At 42.7% G+C, this 24,819-nt stretch overlaps 1 protein-coding gene across 2 annotated transcripts in view; it reads right to left on the bottom strand.

Moving 5' to 3' along the window:
- RIN3 (Ras and Rab interactor 3) overlaps window positions 1–24,819 on the bottom strand; it is a 65,020-nt gene continuing 40,201 nt past the window's right edge. For both annotated transcript variants that reach the window (XM_015632189.3, XM_015632188.2), the window contains 6 exons: window positions 22,822–22,913; window positions 17,448–18,926; window positions 14,699–15,007; window positions 6,534–6,665; window positions 3,124–3,287; window positions 1–1,288 (listed from right to left, as the gene is read on the bottom strand). In XM_015632189.3, the coding sequence (XP_015487675.1) occupies window positions 980–1,288; window positions 3,124–3,287; window positions 6,534–6,665; window positions 14,699–15,007; window positions 17,448–18,926; window positions 22,822–22,913 (2,485 nt within the window). In that variant the 3' untranslated portion in view covers window positions 1–979. The remainder of the gene's footprint in view (window positions 1,289–3,123; window positions 3,288–6,533; window positions 6,666–14,698; window positions 15,008–17,447; window positions 18,927–22,821; window positions 22,914–24,819) is intronic.

Raw genomic sequence — 24,819 nt, 5'->3', positions numbered from 1 at the left:
TTCTGTCTGCAACAGCCTAAATTTATTAAAGTAATGATCTGGTGGGAATTACAGCTAGGATAACACTTGTGAAAATGACAGCCATGTAAAAAGGGATTGGTATTTAATTCTAACTCCTTTTGACTTTCAAATTTTAATCTGGTTTGATACTCAGGGCAAATTATTAAGTTCTTTACAAAGGCTTATTTTAAAATAATTGCACCATATCACACGTTGAAATAAATATACAATTAACCAGACACTATCAAACAACCAATGTGAATAAAACTGCTGTACATTAAAACTGACAGTGAAGATGTTCAATCTTTAGGAAAAATACATTGATGAAAATGCCTATGCTACCTGATTTGAGTAACAGATAGAAGGCAAAACCCATATTTTTAGTGAAAGTACAGGGTCATTTTGCACTGTTTGTAATTATGTGGATCTCAAAGGCAAAGACATGTTGACAGCAAGACAGAGATGGAGTTCTGCTAGAGGTGGCAACCCTATGCCACTGAATATATCAGACAAGACCCAGTTTACTCAGACTGGGTGAACAGATACTGTAAGGCACAAACACAGTCTTACCTCCAAACAGACTGAGGTGTGTGCAGGCCTTTCAAAGGCCTCCTGCACAGACGTAATTCACACCTGCCATCATTTATTATAAAGTAAATGTCCACCTTTTTGTAAGATTTCTGGATTTTTGCCACTGTTCATTTACGTTCTGCAGTGTTGGCTAGCTGCAGCTGAGAGGTTCTGAGGACTGATACTTCAAGTTTTCCAGAGGATGAATGCTCTCCTGAATGCGCCTTTTACTTCTGAAAATGACCACTACTGACGTTGTTCAGACACCATCTACAATTAGTCCATCTGCCCTATGTTGCAGGCCACACTAGAGAACTTCTGAGGTGAGCAGATACCAGAGGATCTCACAAGGTAAATTATCCAGCTCTTCCAGGATGACAGCAAAGTCAGAAAAAAAGCAGCATGGCCCTTAGGAAAAATCTGACTCTTTGACAATAGGAACTGGTGGGGTTTTATGGTCTATGGGTTTATAAATAAAATGGAAATCTTTCTTGGTTTCACTCTTCAGCAGGGAGGCTTTGATGTGGTGAGGAAGGGCATCTTTGTCCAGCTGCAGCCACTGGTCATCAACACAAACAAAGAGTCCATAGTCCTTGGGATGGGACACTTCAAACTTCTCGGCACATTGCTGGCTCAGCTGCTCAGCTGTGGTGTCGTGACGGGAAGCAAGTGTCCTTGATTGACCACTGATTTCCAGAAAGGAGATACAGATGAAATCCTGAAGAGAAACATGAGGAGAGACCTTGCAGTTAATACAGTAACATAGGACTGAAGAAGGAAGAATTCAGTCACAAACTCTAGCTGCCCAGAGCTCTCAAATATCCTCCAGTCATTCTCCAATGTCCTAGTTATTCTCTCTTTCCTTCTCTCTGACAGGCTCTGAGTCACCAAATACTTAAACAAGCACTTTATCAAACAATTAGCACGATAAAGACACTGAAATTACAGTGTTTTTTTATTATTTTAGTGAATATCCTTAGAGAACAATCTGCAATGGTTCATTCTCCCATCTTTTTACAGTTCCTGAAGAAAGTGTTTGCAAAGAAGTGACAGACAAGAATAACAGACCACAAATGTCAGAGATTTGGCCTGAAAACCCCCTGCTTCTCAGAAATGGGATAGGGTTAGCAGTGTGACCTAGCATCTTCACAATCACCCAAACAGCACTTTGAGAGTGTGTTCTCTGAACTTTCTTCCATCAGTAGGGAAATAGCAGAAGTTATGATGAGAAGGCTGATTTACTTGTATTCTGTTTCAGGCAGTTATAACTGTTGTGACAACTTTAATATTTCCAAACACAAAAGGAGCAGAATTTATAGAGCTTTTGGTCACAGTGGAACCTCTATGTTTAATTTGTGTCTGTGAACTTCAAAACAAATCCCATCCATTTTGTTCAGAAAATAATGAGGTTCCCTGTCAGAAGAGGAATTTCCAAATTCATGGACTATGGGCTTCCAAACTACACTTGAGTATCGCTGCAGTTGATTAAGGCAGGCAGAAGGATGGGCAGAGGCCTGCTGAACATATCAGCAAGCTGTTTAGCTCTGCCAGAATGCGCTTTCATGTCTCTGATGCTACCCCTCATTCACAGGGTGAAAAATGACCCTTCAGCTGCTGGTGGGAATCTTGCATGGAAATGTGTCATTTGCTTTCTCAGCTATTATGCTCCATGCTAAGTACTTTCTGTGACCTACTGCCAGAGCAGCACTCAGGGCTGGGTATTTGCTGTATCTCATCCACCATTCACAGTTTCTGAGATCATCAGGGACTGGTTTGACTGCAATATGGGAAACCTGTTCAAGTCCATGCTTTTGCATGGACTACTCTCACCCACCGGAAACTTTCTCCTGGCTTTCTCCTCGGCATGCACAATTTTCAGTTCTGCGCTGTGAAAGCTCTACAGAATCTGAGACGTGGCCTTTGCTGCCTCCCTGTGGGTGACAATTTGATCACAGCACACGGGGCTTGCAAGGTATCCTGCCTGCCTGGACCAGCCTCTCCACAGCTAGAGGCCCAGAACATCCATCGGTCTTGGGATCCTCTTTCACTGGTGCATGGGGATGTCTCAAAACTAACCAGACCTTGATTGGTCTTTTCTGCTGCCAGACAGGCTCTGGAGGATGCTTGACTGACTGGCTCTTGGGATGTCTCAGACCCTCCTACAGCTTTACGCCATCTAGAAGCAGCCCTGCATAGCCTGCTCACATCTCAGTTTAGCCCATGATTTCCCCAGGCATTAAGGGCAATGATTAAGAGGTTTCTGAGTCCACACCACAGGTCCTACAAGGAAAGGTTCCTAGCACACCTCCTTTGAGAATGGACAAAAAAAATCACTTTGCAGTCATATTTAAAACTCCAGTACTGTAAAATGTATTTCATAAGTTGTATGTATTTCAAATGTGGTATAGTTTTTTAAGATTTGGAAACATTACCCTAGATGTACTCTTCTAAGAGTGATTTCAATTAATTTCATTTTAAAATAATTGCCATACAAAAGTTTTTAGGTATGGAGAAAGCATGCAGGCTTTTCCCCTAGGATATAGTGCCAGCTACCTGCACTGATGAGCGGGAAGCCCGGGCCTTGTTCAGCGTTCTCCGTCGTTCCCAGCGGTGGATGGAGTCCTGAACCTCCACACTCAGCTGCCGTGTCACAGTGATTTTGTCATAGTTCTTGATATGCTCCAGGACCCCGTAGGTGGTTGTTAAATAATAGGAGCCTGCAAAAGGTGAAAGTCTTGTATGAACATCATACCTTCATGGGCCACTCAGTCCTGCTCCCACCCTGCCTGCCAACGCTGTCATGGGCAGCTGTCTGACCCTTGCACTGCCTGTGCCTTGCTGGAGAGAGTGCAGGGCTCACTGGTGTTAACCAGGCAAAGGACACCTAATGACCAATGTCCTCCAGCTCCTCCTCCTGCTCATCAGTGCTGCTGCCTGGGCTGCTGAGGCTGTAGATGTCCTGGGGGAGAACACAGGCTGAAAGGAAAGAGCTACAAAAACTTCTTTTACAAACAAGCCCAAGCCACAGATGTTTATTCTTTGGGCCATGGCCATCTTTTTGCTGTGTTTGACAGGGCCCATGCAACAAGTCTGTAACTTGGGCTCCTGAGCAGTCCCTGCAATGCAGGGAAATAGAAATAATCGTAGATTACCGCAGGAGAAGCACAAAGCCTGGATCTAGCCCCCCAGCTCCAGCTACACTACTGGAATGTTCGGATATCGGAACTCCTGTGGGATCAACACTGTTGAGGGATGTCTCAGACCTGCAGGAAGAAGTCATCCTCTGTTCCCTCCTACACAGGCAGCCCAGGCGTTCACTGTTCAGGGCTGCGGGATAAATCTTGGTAATGCAGAGGAACAGGGTAAAGCGGAAAAAGCCCTTTTCTTCAGAATCTCCCGGCTGCTGCGGCGCTGCTTGCAGCAGGAAATAAATAACCAACTGCAGCCACAGGGTGGCAGCTGGGCCATGACGAAAACCGGCTTCAGCCAGAGAGGCGCAGGAAAGCGCTGATAAGGCCAGAGATGCTGCTCGGGTTGCAGGGCAGCCCCGGGCCAGGGCCCATGAAGTGCTGGATTCCCAGCTTGCCCTCAGCTGGGAAGCGGGAGGCTCGGGCCCGGGCAGACCCAGCCTGCGGAGCTGCACAGCAGCGGCGGCGGGGACGTGCCCTGCTCCGGGCCCGGCGTCCCGGGGCCTGGCAAACGGGGACGTGCCCTGCTCCGGGCCCGGCGAACCTGAGCCTGGCAAACGGGGACGTGCCCTGCTCCGGGCCCGGCGTCCCGGGGCCTGGCAAACGGGGACGTGCCCTGCTCCGGGCCCGGCGTCCCGGGGCCTGGCAAACGGGGACAGCCAACACCTGTTGTTGCGGAGTTTCAAGGCGACTGCAGTGCCTCTAGATGGCAGCAGCACATCGCCCATCCCTCCGGCAGCCCGCGGCTCCCGCCGGCTCCTCAGGCACTGCTGAGCCCACGGTCGGAGTGGCTGGCTGCTTCAGGGAGGCAAAGAACTTGATTTAAGAGCAGTATTTTTAGAGCACCGTGAAAGTTTGGTGTAGGAGAGGAGAGACCGAGACACTACCATTTGACTTCCTGAACTCTGGTGGAGCGATGAGGAGTGTCCTACAGTTTCGAAGGTCTGTGCCCAAAACACTCATTTTTCTTTACTGTCTCCCACAAAGAGGTTTGGAGAATTGACTAAGAAGCCTAAAAGTGACGCTTTTCTCCTCTTAAATACAGTTACTACCCTTCTTTGTCATTCAATATTTCTCCTCTGCTGGCTGAGTCAGAAGTAGCTGTGATGGGACCTGGGACAGGGTGTATCCCCTCCCTCAGAGCCCAGGGAGACAGAGTTCTGAGTCCCCCACAACCGGAATTCATCACAGCTTTTTTAAGAATGAAGTTTTTTCCCACTTCCAATTTCTTTATTTCCATCCAGTTGCTCCCTATAATATGTCCTTGCCCTTGTCCCAGCAGTCAGCATCACCATTGGTATTAAATGAATTCAAAGTATATTTTTCATTTGGAGGCAAAATTGAAGTGATTTTGTATACTGACCTATGCAATTTCACAGTTTTTTCACTTCTGCTTTACTTCTTTCCCTTCAATTTCTGTACCTGAACACCTTTTGCTTAGAAATTCAACTTTGAAAGGCCTAGCACAAGTTAACTTTTGGCAGTTCTACACTTTGCAATCTCAGAGCTGTCTTCACCGACATGTTCTTCCCCCCCCCCCCCCATTTCTCATATCTGCAGTTACTCCCAGTGTCCTTTCTAATGTGGTTTTCCAGTCAGTTTGATCTGGAACTCCCTCACAAAATTTTTCCTTTTGACTGGAGTGCACATTTCACAGAGTCTTTGCATCTTTGAGCTAAGAACTTCCCCAGCCAGCTTTGCTTTCGATATCTTGAGCTCCTCAGCCCATATGACTTCAGCCTGATAGTGTGCCACTTTGGAATGAAGAACCTGTGTGCGGAGTAGTCACCAAAAGCAGCTTGGTTATGTCCATAAAACGCTGTGCTTCAACTTTTTTTTTTTTTTTCTGCTAAGAATTCTTTTCAGCAGAAAAACTAGCCTGTGCAGAAACACCTTGCCGATGTACTGTATTGCTACAAATCATCCTATTAGTACTTACTTTTGTCCCACTCTGCACTGTGCTGGGATGACATGCTTAGTTTCAGACTTATATCCTCATTTAATATAAATAAAATTAGTCTGCTGTTGTTCATCCAGCACTCCTTTCTAGAACCTCAGTACTTAGCAAAGTTTAAAATAAACCTCATTTGATTGGTTTAGTGACTACTTGGTGATAAATTTTCTGTGTTCCTAATTCAGAGTGTGCAATTGTCACTTGGGAAGCATGTGCTTTCCAAGCTATATTTAAGAAACTAGAGGCCCACAGTTCCCTGGGGTATTTATCTTTCTGATAAGAAAGGTCTTCAGTCACTTCCAAACTCAATATTCCTCTCTAACCTATTTTATCTTGCTATGATGCTCAGTCACAGAACATTGTCAGAGGGTTTGCTCAAATTGAGGAGTAGAGTGACCATAAGAATGTAGCCCTCAGGCATACAATGCAGTTTAGGAAATGTGTTCTTTTCTCGCTGGAATAAATAAAAGTATCTGCACAATAGTTTGCAGCAGCTGTTTAATTTTAGCAAAAATCTTCCAGCTTTTCATCTGTTGGGCTAAGGACCACAAGATGTCTCTGTTTAGGTTGCTAATCCAGCACTCAGTTATCATTTATCATGAATCCTTGCCTTTCTAGCTTGTGTCATAAGGCACTGCACTGCTAAAAGGAGTTTAAAATGTTTGGTAATAATTTTAGATCTTCATATTTGAAAAGATTGGCCAAATCATTTTGTCCTCAAAATCTAGCCAGAGCCCTGCTGCCCCACTTTCACAAGCACTGAAGTGAGACAAATGATGATTTCCAAAGTGAATATCCCATGAGAAACACTGTACTCTTACCTTCTCCTAGCTGCAGAGCTGGGTCCATGAGCTCCATCATATACTCCACATTCAGAAGGACTTCAGTCAAGTTGCTGCGGGCCAACACATACATGAGCACAGGGAGGAAGTCATCTGCACCATAGGGCTTTCCTGAGCAAAGAGAAACACAGCATGATCCCAATAGCACCACAAATTCATGTTCCCACACAATAGCGAGTCCTTTGCAGACTTTAAAGTTACCTGCAGAGTTAAAGCTCAAAAGCACCAGCAAAGAAAAAATACTGAAAACAGAAATTTGATTTGATACTGATATCAAGACTGCAGTTCAGATTGGCAGTATTAGTAGGGAAGTTGTCTGCATGCATAAGGGATATTTTTTCTCTTAGGCTTACAGTATGTGTGATACCAAAAACCAGAAAATAGAATGAGACAGTGGTTTTAGGACTAAGGACTTCTGTGTTTACGTCCCTTCAGAAGGCAAAAGCATGATGCTAACTAAAACAGTCTCCCAAGAGCTGGGATCCATGAGGAATCATATTTCTAACTATTCTGTCTAGCTAAGAAAATAGAAAGATTTTCACATTGGACTTAAACCTAGTTTTTGAAATCGGTGTGAAGCAGATGCTTAATATTTCCTGTGCTTAAAACATTCGTATCAACTAAGTTAACAAAGTGATCTAATATACAGTCTGTAAGAGTTCTTTGGGATCTCTAAGGACAAAAAAAGCATGCTAAGAGTCATCATTATAAATAATTACTACATAAAATAGAATCCAAACTGAAGCTTCCCTGCATAAACCACAAAGAACACAAGAATAACTTTTCTCATTTGAAAGATACTTTCACTTTCAACCAACATGTCATGAATTCGTCATGGAAAACCCACAATTGCAAGTTCCTTACCAGACCTATCTTCCCAACATTCAGAGTTGACCATTCCTCTTAACCTAATCTGCTTTCATTCTGAAAGTCTTTCCTCAGACTGTGGGGAGTTTTTTCTCACCTGTGCACTTGGATATGTTGGTTTCATGGACTATGTGTGTCTCACTTGAGAACTGCTTGTCTCCCCTCAAGGAATCAAAGCTTGATGTAGTTTTGGTGAAATTATTCTCTAGCCATTTTTGGCCCATAGCACACATGTCCTTCCATGGTAGGGCATACATTCCTATTTCTCAAATGTTCCCACTGACTTATTTCAAATATTTGCCATGAGTCAGATTTCTTTTTTTGTGTTTCATAGCTGACGCAGATTCTCCACTGGCAAAGAAAGATATTCTTCTGAAGCCTCAAATAAACATGAGCTTAGCCCCTGATTAAAAAAAAAAAGAATTGTGGCTTTGAAATAAACCCAGTAATACATCTAGTGAACAGAGAGTTGATCCATTTAAAACAAAGTGTTAGAGAACAAGAGATCGTCAGGGCTGTAATTCAGTCTGTTTCTAACAGAGCCCACACACACCACAATATAGACTATTAATTTAATGAAAGCTGGATTAACACTTTCAGTTCTGATTGCTTTGTTATGGCTGCCTTTAGTTAAAAGACATAGCCTTAGGTCTTCAACAAAACTATAAATGGACTTCATTGTTCCATTAACATCTGGATGGAAATTTTTTTGTCTGTTGTTCCCGTTCCCTTGGCTTATGTCTCTGTGAAAGCTTTAGCTCTGTGAAGGGACTAATTCATTACTGTCATATACATTACCTTAATACAAGCAGCTTAGTATTACAGCTGTTTAATAATTTCCATGAATTAAAAAAAAAAAAAAAAGACAAAACTGAGACATGAAAATGTAACAGGAAAACTTCACAGCAAAAAGCCCTATTCTCCTTTTGCTCCAAGTACACCAGAGGCCAACTGAGTTTCTTCTAATTCAAACTAGTATGAAGGAATATAAAACACCAAAGATTTGTTGGCCTCATTTTTCCCTTAATTGAAAACTTCTTCTTTGTGATCTAGTGGCACGGATAGAATGATTCTAGTTTCCTGAAGGCCAAGTGATTTCCAGTGCAACACCAATAGCAGAATTTCCCCTACTACTTATCATTCATGACTAATTCATGTTGTGCCTGATAGGGCATCCAAAAAAGTTGCTACTTCACAATATAAATTCCTATTCACTGGTAAAAAAACCTGGGTGGTTGGTTTGTTGGTTAGTAGTTTTTTACATGTCACCAAAATATATCATGGACAGAGAACAGACTGACCAGCTAATGCAGAATGGAAGCAGCAGCTTGGAACTAAGCAATTCCATGTTCCCATTCATCAGCTTCTGGTGTCAACAGAAATGAAAGTTAGAGGAAAATTCTCAGGAATGCCTACAGACTCTGTTTCTTTTTTGTTGTCTGAGAAGTGGTTGTGCATACAGTCAGGCATGGAGACACTTCTTTTTCATGCTGTTTATCTCATTTCTGTAAGCTGATTTAGCTGCTCTTCCCTCCCATCCTTGGTATAAACTCTTCTCAACCTTAAGACTTCATAGAAATATTATTGGACTCACAGCTGTTTATTGCCTTAAATATGAAAATCTGATCTACAGTTGCTTTTTGAGTAATAAATGCTGAGCAGGAATGGCTGACTGAAATAACAGAAAGAACACAAGTTCCATATGCTGTATGGTCACAACCTGTGTAAATTACTAGGCAGCACCTATATCCACCTGTGGTTATATGACACCCAACTTTAAATACCCACATCCTTAGCAAAAGTCAGCTGATTCTCCCCTGTTCTCCTGGCCCCTAAAGGAGCTTGATGCACATGGCTTTGACAACAGTCCATCATTCCAACCATGGCTCTGAGGTGGTCTCAGTCCATCCATGGGGATAGTAGGTGCTGTCAGCCACTCAAATATGAAGAGAAGCATGAGTCTACAAAGAGATGAAATGATGCCTATGAACCAAGATACCTGAGAGGTTGCTTCAGCACTGTGTTAACCACATTCTTCCTCTGCCATGAAAGGCTGCAGGGCACTAACCACTGTCCATCTGGGAGCTGCAGCAGGAGTATTCTATGCAGCCTGCTGTCTCCTCAGCTCTACTTTCAAGCTGGGCCTGAGCCAAATTCCTAGACCTCTGTGTGGCTTGCTCCATCTGTGGTCTCTCACAGAGGGGAATTTTTGCAGCTGACAGTTAAATCTAGCACTGACCCTGCCACTGCTCTCAGTGACAGAGACTGAATTTGCCTATTCAAGGTGGTGGTGTCCTGCTCCAGATATGACTTGCTTGATTTCCCCTTCTTGCCTGTGGGGTCAGAAAACATTTATTTCATAAATATCTCTAAGAAGCTTAAAATAAGCCTTCTCTTCTGCCTCAAACTCATCCTATTATGTTTATAGCACAGCAAATACAACGTCAGCTCCTGGCTGGGATGCAGCACTTGAATAGATGACTATTAATTAAATACATGATTTAAAGCAACTGGAATTCTGCCCAAGCCTCCATAAAGAAATTACAGCCTATTTTAACACATTCCTGCATTTCTTTTCTCTCTATGTATATTCTGAAAACCAGCAGACAGGGGTGATGCCCTGCACCTTGCTCTAATATTTTACAAACACTACCTTGATGTCTAAAAGCAAATCTCCACAAAGTATGAATTTTAGCCTCAGTTTGTAGCTGAAGCCTGAGGTGCAGAAAGGTTAACTGGGATTTGTTCAAGATCTAAAGAAAAGATTGTGACTTTCCTTCCACACACTACCATTTTGCTGTCTCTTGTCTATCCCATACATACAAACCTTTCAGCAAGGTTTAATTTGTGATATAGTGAATTAAGTGAGTTAATAGATGCAGACGGCATGAATTCACTTCAAAAATGTATGGTTTAGAGATCAGAGAAATTCGGTCCCCATGAAAAATTTGAACTGGCTCTTTGATTCAAATGTAGAAATTGTGCTAGATGGCAGAAAACCTCCCATCTCTAGTCCATCAGTCTTCATTAAAAGTAACTTAAATACAAATATCCTCCTCCAAAAGATATCAAAGTAAACCTGTTATGTATAGCTTTAGTCTCCTTCTCAGAAGTTAGATATGATAATAAGCAGTGTAATGGGATTGCTCTGACAGCTTTAGGAGCTTCTAGGATGAGCTCTTTACAGTCTGCTGAAGTATTGGAGCCCAGTTTCCTTTCCACAAGCTCAGCTATCCCACTGAAGCTTTGATTTCTGCCCACTGCAGAGCTTTATAGGAGTGCATCAGGGCAGCTAATATCTGGCTGCTCAGTTCTGTAGGGGTGACAAAACTCATAGGAAAAAGTAAGGAAGAGAAATGTTCCAATGGAAAATATGTCCTATCTATCCTCTTTTTCTAAAAGCAGACTATGCATATTATCCATGTAAAATTATGCAATAGAAATTATTCAATTGGATGTTTTGGTCTCCTAGCCAATTCCATAATTAGCACAAACTATAGTTTTGAACTATATAGTCCAGCTGCCTGTGCAGTTCAAAGATAGTGCAAAAATGAAGCTTCATAACCTTAGGTAGGTCACAAGTTAGAAATGTTGCAGTAAAAAAATTGTACTTCTGTTCTTGAATCTCCTTTGAAAGCAGTCTTCCCATCTTTCAAATTTCCAACCTAAACTTAGAGATTTCCCATCCCTGATCTTCCTCACTCGTGGAGAAATCCGGCCTGTTAGTCTCATAATTTGTCTCCATAAACCAATGCTGTTGCTGCTTTGTTTTTCCATCAGTTCTTTTCCACAGAGGCAGCTCCCAGGCAGCACAAGGTGGGTGACCCAGGCACACCACTGCCAGTACACACCACATGTATGGTAGATTTGCATTGTTTCTCACTCCTCAGGTGTCACTTGCATTTTTGATGAAAAGCAGAGATTCTGATTCTACTCATATCACACAATATACCTTTAATCTTTTGTCTGAGTAAAGGTATTTCCAAAAGATACATAATAAGGGGGTTTTTTTCTATATAACATTACTATGTTTCTACATAAATCAGCTATGTGCCCAGCTGTCCCTGTTCATGTTGCAGCATGCCTTCCAAATGTAAGAGCTGCATGATTCCTGCCTCTTACTTCTTCTAGTGCCAAAAAAATGTCAGCCATTTTGTGGGACATGGATTTTCAAACTCTATTTTTTAAAATTCATTTTATTCTTACTAACCATTCCTAGTATTTTTAGCAGGCAGGTTATATATTTTCAGATTGTCGGTTTTATTCTTGGAGACATATGTTTCAGTTATTTAAGTCTGCATAGAAGTTGGAAAAGCTCAGTGAGACACCTCAATACTATCATAAATGTGCCTTTATTATGTTACTAATATCACTGCCTACATAATACAAATGAGCATCTGAACCAGAGCCCCTTAATTTCTTTTATAGCCTGTAATGAATTAATCAATATTGTCACTGGAGTTTGCCTTGAGTCATCTCGCTCTAAAGCAGAAATCTATATGTAGCCAGATGAATCATCTGGACTCCATGGACTGACTGCACAATGTGTGTGATGGGAATCTGGGCACGATACTCCTCTGTGGCCACCTATGGAGAGATGTAGCCAGAGATTAGTCCCACTTCAACTCTCTCATGGAGCTGTACTCAGTGGTCTCTTGAGAGAAAGGTGTATGACAAAGACTGAACTTGCCTTCCTAATTCCTTGTGATAAATCGCTTCCACAAGCTGGAGGAAGAAATGCTAGTTTAAACTAGTTTAGGATCTGACCCATTCAGTTCTTAGTCTTAAGTATCAGGGATTTCAATTACAGAAAATTTATCAGGCAGATTTTGTCATGTAATAGGAATTGTAATCAAACCAAAGATCTCCTCCTTTCTTAAAATGTCTTGATACAGATGGAGTCAGTCAAGGAAGACTTCAAACTTTCATTACTCTTTTAGCAAGGCAAAGATGGGCACAACCACAAGTACAGATGTTCCTGAGTAAGCCTGTCCTTGGTTTTAAAGGAAACTTGATACCTCTTGGGACATCCTGGCCAAACCTGGACTGCTGTACATGGGGCTCAAAATGTTAGAAAACTTGTATTTTCATATGTATCTGAAAAGAAAAGATGCTTGGTTAGGTGGTGTTTGCATTTTGCTCTGATAAATAAAACCATATTCTCAGGTCGGCTCATCCTATGGCCAACCTATATTGAATTAAGACCTGGCCTGAGCTGACAAATTGTAAATTAAGCCAGATAATACAAGTAGTTTCCGTGTTATAGAACAGGTAATGTTTCTGGCAGAGGTAGACTGATTTTGATCCCGTAGCAGAGGGAATGATTAGTGTTTCACCTGCTCTGATTTTGGAAGAGGAGGGAACTTTCTAACTGAGCAGTGAGGAAAAGGAGTGAAAAGGAGAAGCTATTGCACAGGAAGCTGAGCATGGCCTCTACTCTTCCTGTGCGAAGAACACTGTGCTGCCTTATGGCTGGCTGAGAGCAAAAGGGGCGCTGTGCTATTGCTCTTGAGATGGGCAGAGAGCAGAATTCCCATCTGCTGAAAGCTGCTCTGGGCAGCCCACAGCATGCTCTTCTGAATGCCACCAGCTGAAATTCCGTCAGAAAAATATTTCAGGTTGATGAGAAGTTGTCTTTGCCAATGGAAAATGAAAATGATCTGGGTTCAGCTCATTCTGAGGAAGAGGTTTCACACATTTAGCTTCTAAGTGGGTCTACAGGGAATGTCACTCAATTTCTCTCCTAGTCTGCTGTTTTCCAAGAGTTAGTTTCCAGCATTCTTCTCTCCTTAGCCTATTTTTCAGGTCTGAATTCATTGGGGTACATTTCCATAATTCCAGGCCAGTTTTCTTCTGGCCAAGCCCTGATATGCATCACTGATCATGTATAAGGCAGAGGAAACTGAGAGAGAACTGGATGCCCAGGGGTGAAATCAGCTTCCAACCTACACCCTGCTGGCAGTAGTGCTCAGGATGAGAAAACAGCTGAGCTGGCTGAAATGCAGTGCTTTGGTTAGTGTAGCAAACCACAATGAAACCATCAGATTTCATGAATGTCAAGATTCTAAACATTTTGAATTATTTCCCTGACTCCTCATTTCTGTTACATAAAATAACATTACAACAGTAATTTCAGCCCTGAACTAACTAAGATGTGATGTGTACAAACATACCACCAGCTTCAGAAGGAGACCAAGTGGGTTTTCGTGAGGCATGTAAGTCCTTGATCTAAACCAAATTTATTCCCAAACTTCACACAACTGTTTTAACAAAGTTACAGCAAATTCCCTGCATATGTCCAATCTCATAATAGCTGAAGACAGTGAGAGGTCCTTTCCACCCTGCAGCTAAGGCTCAGCCCTGAGATCATTTCTTGCTCTGTTTTTAATGTTATCTAGACTGGTTGCTGAACCTTGCTGCTTACTATCCAAGAGATCACCTAGAGGTGAGGCTCAGCAGGGACATAACAATCCCCGTATGAGTGCTCCAAGGCTGTCGCCAGTACAAAATAAAGCGGAACAGCTAAAAGCACCTTTGGTGACTGTGAGTTCTTGTACAGTTGCAGGTTATTGCAAATTAATACCTGGCTTCTCTGCAAATTCAGGCATGGCTGATCATCAGCTCACAGTATACAAAAAAAGCTCTTAAACTGGCAAGGCAGATTGCTGGAGGAAGGGACTTGCTGGTCTATCTGCAAAGATGCATCCTGTCTGCAGGCCAAGGGTTTAATTTCTGCATTAGTGGTTGGCCTGGGGCCCATGTTGTGTTTATACTCAGAGCACATACTGCCTTGCACTGAAGAAGTGACTTTTAGAATTTACTGGAGCATCAGGAATTAGTAACAAACTAGTAGCATTCTGCATCTCCTCCTCAGTTTAGTCAAAACCCTGTAAAGACCAAATCAAGAGTCTTTTCCCAAAGACCCATCCCTAGAATTTACCGTTACTCGGCTACAAGCTGGGACAGAGCCCTGAGGATATTTTGAGAGCTGTGTGAAGACATGCAAAAAGGATGTTATCCATAAAACACACACTTACAGGTTTAGGAGTTAGGAGCTTAAAGTTAATGAGGTAACATCTTGTACCAGTTATTAGTGCAGAGAACTTCACCAACCATTCCATTCTGAACACAACCTGTGGACACCTGATACCAAACACATCAACCATTATTGCTACCTCCAATGTGTATATTGCCATGCCAACTGTATCATAAACTCCGTTCCTTTGATATATGGAGAAAGACCCATGGTGGATACCATTGCAGTAGGAGTCCTGTACCTGGATTTCCCTGAGCCATGGAGTCATAGATGAGTTTGCAGGTCTTCAGCAAGATGGCAATTTTCTTTTCTGGAGAGTAGGTCTTATGCATGGTCGTGAACTTGTGAAGGATCTTTTCCAGCACAGCAGTTTCAGGCACACTGGTTGTGACGCCCAGGTCAGTGGTAGTTGTGTTTTGTATCACAAGTTGGTTCTCTTTCAGCTGCTGTAAAGTTCCATCTTTGTTGTGTATTTCTTTTAAGGAAGAATTAATGGCTTCCTTTAAAGGTTTCAGGACACACTTGTACAAAGCTGTCTCCGCAATCACTTCTGCATAGAGAAGGGAGAACAGAAAAGCACATAATAAATAAGCAATACAGTAATTCAAGTGCAAGTAAAAGTCCTAAAGAAGCATGTGGTTGGTTATTCAAGCACTGCTATATAGCTTTGAGAAGGGAACAAAAACTACATCCCAGAAAGTAAACATTTCATAACCAACACTCTCCAGAAGTCCTAGATGGCCTTGAGATGAACATCAGTGTGTGGTCTCTGTCACTGGAGCTGTAGGGAGACCTCCTGCTACCTCCTGTTCTCTTTGCCTGACTCCTGGCTGACCAGCATGGTTTTGCCAGGCAGGAGGAAAGCCAGCTCTGGGGAGAGAAGAGGGACCTCACCTAACTGTGGTATCTTTCACAGCCTTGCCCTTGCAGATGCCCAGATGCAATTCATCTCACGTCCCTTCTGATCTCTCCTTCTGACTTGTTTGAGATACTCACTTTGGAATAAAATTAATTTTACCCTCAAAGCATCCCTTTCTTTCCTCAAAGCAGCTGCAGCCACCAGCTCAGAGACAAACACAAATATTTGGTCAGAAGTTTCTCATCATTACTGCTCAAGGGACCCTAAATTACTGATCCTATAAGACACCTCTTATGCCACCTATGGAGGAGGAACTAGTATGAGTGGGTTGAGCAGTTGCTTAATATTTGGCTGAAGATGAAGCATAAGAGAGTGTGAGGAAGTCTGTTGTCTGACTCCTAGAAACCAGAGGTAACTCTAGAGAACTAGAGGAACAGCAAGAGGTCCTCTTGTTGCACTGAGGCAGAAAGGTTATTGGCAAAAGAGTTCATCTGCTCTGGCAGTGAGGAGTGAACCAGAGGGCAATAATATTTATGTATTCAAAATGCAACTACTTTAAAGAATCCAGAGAACCAATCAGCCTGAAGCAGGGGAAATTCAAGTGGTAAATCAGGGAATCCCTGTCCTCTGCAGAAAACAGTCCTGTCAAGGTTGACTGTCCCACATCATCCTGTTAAGGAACCCTCAGTGAAGAGGGTTAGAGACAGGGTCAGAACCAGGCATGTCGATGGGAAGGTGGTGGGATACTTGCACACATGCAGCTCTATCAAGCACAACAAGGACACTTCTTTCTTCCTCCTTTTCACTTTCACTAATCAAGATTCACAACAGACTTCTCTGTGCTGCCCCCACACTCCGTACCTTGAAGAAAGAGGTTATTAGGACCAAGATTGAAGGGGTTACACAAGGTGCATGAGAAGTGATACTGCAGGTTCCCTTTCCTAGCTATGGCAGGGGCTGGCTGCAGGTCTGTTATGCTGGGGATCTGCAGGATCATGTGAACCCTTTACTGGAAGAGAAGGAAATCAGCAGACCAGGCTGAGACTGACAGTGGACTGGCTTTTTAGTTCTGATTCACCACTTAGCTGAGTCCCACCTAATACTGGAGCTGCAGGATCTCCTAGAATCCCTGGCCACTCCTGTGGTTCACTCCACATTCTGAGTCTTCCAGCTCCAGCTTGTTTTAAGCCGACTTAAGGACTCACAAATAGCTCTGCATTGGTTCTCAGGTCCTCAAGAAACAGTTTTAATCTTTCAAAGGAGCATGTGTGTGTGTGCATGCATGCTTTTTCTGGCTGTACAGCTTTCACTGGGATAAAAAATCCTACAGCTCTTTTTATATTCCCTCACGGATGTGCATTAAACAGACCAGTCCAGTCCTTAGCAAGGAGAGAAGTAGCACATTATTCCCTCATATGATATGAATGAGAAGCAATGAAACACCTGTAAACAGTTAAAAATAATATTTTTGCTCCCCAAAGGCAAATTATATCTATGGCAAAGAGGTGAACACCTAATTTTGGAGCTAACAGTAGTCTTGCAACAGACAGCTCTTCTGTACCTCTGAGCTCAGAGAAGCACAAAACAGAATCAAGTCATTCCTCCAACCTGCCACTCAAAATCATCATAGTCTTGTCCCTTCCTGTGAAACAGTGATTGACCTCTAAACTGTATGCCATGTGCAGGGAGTCCTCCATCCTTGTAGCAGAACAGCAGATGTGGAAGGTCATGGGAATGCAGCTGTGAAGGGGAAAATTTACCTTTTATGTTTCCAATGAATTCAGCTCTGTGTGTGCAAGCCTATGTGTATATATAAACACACACACACACACACACACACACACACACACACACACACATGTATGTCTCTCATACACACAAACACATGTCTCTTCTGCTTAAGCTAGTCCCTTTAAAACATTCATTAAGGGATTTTTCCCCTCATTGGCCTCCAAGTTTTAGAGTTGTTCCTCCAAGTGTTGGCAACCACAGAGCAGGCTTCGAATCATGCTGCTTAGGTTTTAGGAGATGTTTTATAATTCTGTAAAGCAGAGCCTGTGTCTGCATAATTCTGTCTCCCTCCTCACCTTCCCAAACCATGCCCAGGGATGAATAAACCACAGTTACCTACCTAACTGTTCCTCGGTGTAGGAAGCTGGATCTATCAGAGATTTCAACTCGGTGCTCTGCACTAAGTAACTCTTCAGCTGTGTCATCATCAGCCGGATCTCTTGTAGCATCTCTGTGCTGGAGCTCTGCTTTGCCATCATCTCCAAACTGTACACTCTGTAGTCCCGCACCAGGTTGCCAAAGTATGAGTCCTTGTCCTGTGCAAGCTCTACTATCTTCTTCTGCAGCTTTCTGTCACTAGACAAAAAGACTGTGAAGACATTGGACAGGTTCACCAAGGACAGCCTGTTTTTGGCCTTGGCCAAGATCACGGAGCGCGTCTTTTTGCCAGATGAACTACTCAGTATCTCCAGGTCATCCTCTGTGCTGCTGGTGGAGTAGGAGTCAGGCTCAGATGTTGATGCCTGAGCCATGGCGCTGCCTCCCAGGTCCTCCAGGGACAAGCGTGAACCTTCCAGCTCAGCTGAGCTGACAGATTTGTGGCCATGTCCTGGTTCAGTCTTGGTGTGTGTGCAAGTGGCACCACCCGTCACCGTAGCTGGGCTGCCCTTGCACACAGCCTGCCCAGTAGCCACAGCTATCTCTCCCACTGTTCTTTGCTTTGGCTGGCAGGAGCTGGGGATCTTTGGTACCTGGGCAACCCTCTTCCTTCTTGGTGGTGGGATAGGAGGCGACTTTCCTTTCTCAGTGGTATTGCTTTGTATCTTAGGCATGTCCTCCTTCTTCTCTGCAGGTTCAGGCTTTGTCTCCTGAAACTGCGATACAGCCCTTTTGGGAACCTCCCCAGGCATTTCTACAGCCTTTTTGCACAGCAATGTTTTATCTCTGCTCTCTGCACTTGTATCTTGGTTTTCTTCTGTCCCTTCCCCTTTCAGCAATTCACAACTTTCAGGATTACGCGCACAGCTCTCCTCTGAGGTCCTCTCACTCAGCCGCCTCCGCGGGGGAACAGAGGGCTGAGAGCCCTTCTTGGGGCACACTGCCAGGGGCTCATTGGCCAAGCAGCTCTGCTTCCTTTCTTCTTTATCGTCACCGCCCTCAATTTTCATTTCCTTGATGCTCTTTCCCAGTGCCTTAATAAGTAGCTTGTTTTCTTCACAGGCAGTCATGGGGTCCTGTGGGAACTTCAGAAAAGATTTCTGAATGAGAGCTTGAGAAGGGGGAGGGGGAGGAGGCCGTCGAGGAGACCTCCTTTCAGTAAGCATGGTGGCAGGGGGGACATCAATGCTCCCAGAGTGGCCTTTAGGAGAAGGTACATCTGGAGGACAGGGATTATTGCACTCTTCTATAAAAATAGGATTCACAAACCACAGCCTGTCATTTCCTATTGACAGCTCAATTTCACATGAGCAGTGGTTTGTGCTACTTGCAAAACACTGGGTAGATCTTAAATGGTCTGCCTGGGCAGTGCTGAAAGGAGGGTCTTTTGCAGGGTGGGATAAGTCCTGTCTTCTGTGGTTTAAGTAGGAATCCCAAAAATCTGTCAAAAAAAACCAAAACAAAACAAAAAAAAACACAAAAGAAAAGACAAAAAGAAAATTGAAAAAAAAATCTGAGAGAATTTTAGCTGCAAATGATATGTAGAAAACCTACTTAGTATTAAAAGAAATGGTACACAAGTTTCAATGTTAAACTTTCAAACCTCTGCACAAAACAGTGTGAAGAAAGAGTTGCCTGTTTCTGCATGTGAAATTCTTCAAGCCAGGGGATAAGCTCAGAAGCTTCAGCAGAATTCTCTCCCCTATCAATTTTAGGACACTTACCTAATGAAAGATGTTAATGCTCTTCAGCATTTTCAGTATTAGCAGGAAGGTACAAGTAACAAATATGAATGATTGTGAAAAGGGATCTGTGCTTGTTCAGTGGTCACTGCCCTCCAAATGCAAATAGCTGTGGATACCTGAGGAGAGGATGTGAAGACCCCAGGCAAGTTGCATCTGCCTCTTGCTCACAACAGTAAGGTGCAGGTCTGAGATAGATAGCCAGGATCCAACATGCACCAGGAGACAACAGCTGAAGATGACTCTACTATGCAGCAAACTCATGTGGCAGTCTGTTCTACATAGAGGTCTGATGCTGCCTTGCAGTATAATCAGTCTGGAAACATATGATTTTAAACACCTTCTCCAGATTAGTATTACCATTAAAGTCTATAGTTCTGGGTGACTGTTATCTATAGCCACGGCCACTCTGCCTTGCACCTTGCCTTGAGACTCTCTGCCTGCAGGTCTCAAAGAGAAAAGATGATGCAAAAGACTGTACACAGGAAGGATGTATATTGAAGGACTAAGGAATAGTTAACTACTTCAGTGACTTCAATCATGACTGAAAAAGAAAGATGGTGTTTCACATGCAACTAGAAATTTCTGTCAGAAATCTCTTATTATGATTTCTTTTATTAATAACTCTTTTAAAAAAATGCGAAGTATTGGTACCTTTTTTAATAGATTCACTATCACATGCAGCTTTTGTTCTTTTCCCTGAAGGTGAGGTTTCAAACCTGCCTTACAAGTCTGTCTGCTTTTAATCAATATTAAAGCTGCTGATCCAGGGTCCACTACTGGAAGCATCAGGAAATGGGATCCAGCAAACCTCATATGATCTGTCCAAGGAAAAGGTTATAAACCTCTGAAGGTATTCACTGGATGAGAACTGTATAGATGCCCACAGATTTAGGGATAAGGGGAAGATGGGAAATCCTGGAAACACAAGGATGCAGATAACTAAATAACTATGTCAGCATGCTTGGTCCCTAAACACAGAGCTGACACTGACAGCACACGTTTCTATGTGGATTTCAGAGGACACAATGGGGCTGCACACAATGCCAGAACCCTGCCCTGTGCTTGGTGTCAGGAGTGTCACCCTGGCAAAACATGACATGCTGGGCCTGAGAGAGGATAGATGGGGCTGCACACATATGGGATGGCCCTCAGTGCTGAGCATGCATCAGTGCTGAGCAGCTCTCAGGTGAAGAGGTGAGCTAAAAGACAGTCTATTCCCATCCTGATAAAATTGCCTATTTAGCTTCTCACACCCTAGGCTAATGTCCATGGCAAATTCAGCTTTATAAGAATGTCAGCATATTATCTTAGGGTGACTGACATTAGAACAGCTTTATTCTCTGATTTCTTACTGTGAGAGAGGAGAACAAAGAAGCTTAAAATAATAGTGTTGCTAGGAACAACAGCACTCTTAACAACAGAATATGGGAGTAGGCATGCAGATGCAACTACACATACTAACACCATGCTGCCAAGCCACTCACATCTGAGACTGGCTGGGGTACCATTTTCCTTAAGCTCTCCAGCTCTACTTGGTACCAGCAAATGCAGGACAGAGGAGGTTGTTTTAAGTCAGAATGTAATGCTGTGAAGCCTCATAGTCCTTATGGGAAATGGTGAGTAAACCAATCTACAGGCAGGAAGTTGGTAATTTTTCTCAGTAGTGGTCAGGATAAGGCACTGTGATGAAAATCACCAAAGCACCACTCAGACTGGGAAGGAACAGATGATGTGGCTCTACCAAGTAACACAGCTGCTTCAGAGCAGGCATTTCCCAGCACAGCTACACTGTATCACACTGCAGAGAAGGCCATTTGATCATCTCCCATCGCTGTCCTGCATCTTCCCTTATCTTGCACTATGGGAGGGATAATTAAGCAGTTCTTGGAGTCTTTGGCATGTCTGTAATGGTATGAACTCTTTGTGCAGTGCAATCATGCTAATTCTCCTGCTAAAATAACTTCTGTACCAGTGAGGTCAGGACTAGAGGGCCTGCAGTATGTCCTCTGTGACAACATACAGAGCAGCCAGATCCTTTGTGGAGCAATTCAGCTTGCTGATAGACATCTTACTTCTATCCCCTTGAAACATGATTTACTTTGAAATAAATTCAAAGGAACATACGAGAATTTCAGACAATGCTTTGTTTCCTTTGGAAGTGCCACTTTGGGCAGCACTTAATTGTTTGTGTACCCATTTATATTCACACAATTTTGTTCCAGGAAGCAATAAACAGCATATGTCAGTAGCTGAGCCTGTTCAACTCTACTAAGACAGCATGGCACATCAGGAAGCTAGCATCATTTCCCAGGAAGACTGCACACAGCAGCAGGCTTTTTTTCTCTTGTCAGAAACTTGCCTGGTATGAAATAGAAATAAATTTCCAAGCCTCACTACTTTTATGACCACCAGTACAGGAGAGAAGGAAAAAGACTACAACCAATATTGCTTTGGTGCTGGTACTTTAACTAACCTTTTCCTTCAGAAGTTGCTGTAAACTGTTGTCTCTGCTGGCTCAAATTAGACTAAAGTTGCAGATTCATGATACACTTCCTACATTTTAATCCAAATTTTTAGACTTGTTATAAAAAATTAAGTTTGCAACTTGTTATCTCAAGTTGTAAAGTACCTTTTTATCAGCAATAAGTGCTGGCTGGACATTCATATAAAAGGATACTTTGACAAATTGCAACATACTCAAAATAGAGGATGCTGACAGTGTTAGAAGCAAATCTGTCGGCAAAATTCAGCAAAGCTTCCTGAACTGAAACCAGTGGGGTTTGCCCATGCTTCCTGGGAGGTTTGATGTAGAAGATCCAAAAATAGTGAGAGTGCTCTAATAACTATCTCTAAACAGGCTAACTTTTCAATTTTCTCTATTGGCTGTTTTCAACACCTGAAGAAAAACTGAAAAACCAAGGAGCATGAAAGTGGCTAACCGAAGTAGCTGTCTCAAGTGCAGTGTGTTAAATTAAAATGAATAGAAAGAAGACCTCCTTTAGTTAACAGAACTGCTTCTCCTATCTGTAACTTTATACATCTCATCTAAAATTTGCTTGTTTGGTAGTGTCACTAAAAATAATGTTCTTTTTCGCATGTGATTAGTGTGAGGTGAGAGAACATGTTGGGACGATACATATTTCTCTACCAACTAGAAATCCTGCAGGAGGAAGCAGAAATATCAAAATTCAAAAATATCACACTTTCATCAGCATTGCCCCCACACATCAGAAGGAGAAGTTGCAAAGGTGTTTTCCATATAGCTCAGATACCAGCTACTTTCAATGTGTATAAATTATCCTGAGAGGCCGTGCTGCACTTTAGCTGGTGAAAGCTGCAGCTCACCCAGACTGTAGGTACCACACCCTGGACAGAGATCCAGGTGGAGGTTTATGGCCAAAGGGGCAAGTGCCCTTTTTGTCAGAATCCTGCTATGAACATAAAGATCATAAACATCTTCCTCTTGCATTCAGACCTCTTTAGCTATTCCAAAGACAATAGTGTATCTAGCTCCCAGTTGCATTATGTCTGTGAAAGGCACCATTGTTCTCACAAGTCCAAGTGAAAATCTGACTGCTTTGAGGCACTTACCTATCCCCAGACTAGAGATAATTTCAAGGTCTTGAAAGCTCCTGGCTTCTAATATTGCTTGTGGCAGCTTCAGAGTAAAGGGCAATAAATCCCTGTAGAAACAAACACAATGAAAAAGCAACAAAATGATAAACCCACGATTGTTAGGCACTCCATACTTCACTTGGTTCTAGTGATTGGATTGGCTCACAATTTCAACTGTGTTATGCAAAGTCATGGCTGGTAAGGAATTATGGACATTGTGCCAGCCTGGGTTGTTCTGATTTCATGAAAGATCATCAGCTTCTGCAGTGATGCTTCATGCCATAGCACTGACTTAATTACTGTGTCTTGGCTCTGTCCTCTGAAAACAGCAGGAATGCCTCTCACCTCAGGGGAAGCCACAAATACCTTCCCATTAAAAGTGAGGTGCTGCAAATTGTCATTATTTTAATTAGAAAAGCCAATCTTTTTCTTGTGGAAAGAATTTGAAGTTCTTTTTCTTTCTGTTTACCACTCTCTCACTACTTTGCTTCCTCTTTTAAAAATCTCTATAAGTGTAAGGCATGGGTAGACAGCAAGGCACAGAGGGATGGGGGGGAGGAAGACCCTGAGGAAGGGTAACCCCTGGGTGAAGGCACAGACAGTGAGGAAGTGCTGCATGACACTGAGAAAACACATAAACCTCTAATTCTCCACTCTCAGACTTCTGAGTACATGTTTTTTGGAAAGTTGCTGTATTTCTACAGAAGAAAAAAGATAATTTCTCAGAGGATGTTGGCTGGGTTTCACTGAAACACACCCTAAGTCTCAAGCCATTTAACAGAGCACTTGGTCTGCCAGTGAACTGTTTAGATTTGCCACCTGCCTGGTGACAATTTGCTAATCCTGTTCCTGCCTCAATTTCCATTCTAATAAGGACTAGAAAAGCCAGTCCCTCAATGATAACAAGGAATGATGCAGGATCATTTTACACATAAAAAGTTTTACAAAATGTTCTACATGATACAAGGAATTGTTCTAGAAAAAACTGGCCTTGTGTGTAGGAGGTCTCTGCTACACAAATGCACATCCCAAAAAAGCACGACTGCAGACCTATCTGTTGACAGATGAATGCAGGAGATGCATGTCATTATTTCTGACCTTTTTAACAGATACAAACTTTTCTGATGTTTTGTGTTCTCCATGGGTTTTCTGTGCACTGAGCACTGTTGTCACACTGACATAAACTGATGTGATACGTGGCTTATTATTTTTTCATTGCAGAGACGAGGTTTAAAAGAGGAAGAGGGTCCATATACCTTCTGCTTTCTTTGTTATTTTATATGCATGAATAGTTTTCTTCTTTTTCCTTTTTATCTTTTTTAAAAAATGAAACATATTAAGATCCAGAAATATTAGGACATTGCCCTAATAGAAAAAAACTCTGGCTTTATTAATGGGGCACTCTTCATTGCTGATAGGTTAGCAGCTTGCAGACCAGCCACCAAGTCACCTGTTACCTGCAGGTAGGTAATATATCCAGACCAAAGTGTTTTTTTAGAAGAGCCTATCAGCCCTGAAAAGCTGTTTCCAGCTATTCAAAGACAATTTACTACATCCCTGTTATCAGGCCTCTACATTTACCATCATGGAGAGCTCCTATGGGATGCCAGCAAATGGTAGGTCAGCGTCTTTTTATTACCTGCTTCTCTCAGAAAATTATTCCCTTTTTGTCTTGTCTTTTGACAGTAGCCTGGAAAATCACATGAACCATCTGAATGTATATTTGACACCCAAAAATAACATCTATAACAGGAGCTAATAGGAGAACTTTTCTTTCTTTATTTCTTTCTGAGACTCTTTCTCAAGCCATGATCCTTTTTGCAGGAAAGCAGAAGTAAGCATATTTTCTCTGTCACCAGCCACTTACTAGAAATGCCCAATTCTATTTTGCATTTGGGCTGTTCTTTGCTTTGGTGAGAAAGACATCTTTATAATGATCCAGGGGTTAACTTATGTCCATTCTATATGGTCTAC

Source organism: Parus major, chromosome 5, assembly GCF_001522545.3.
Source record: "Parus major isolate Abel chromosome 5, Parus_major1.1, whole genome shotgun sequence".
Classification (NCBI taxonomy): Eukaryota; Metazoa; Chordata; class Aves; order Passeriformes; family Paridae; genus Parus; species Parus major.
Note: the sequence above shows the minus strand (reverse complement) of the source record. Positions and strands in the feature narration are given on the sequence as shown.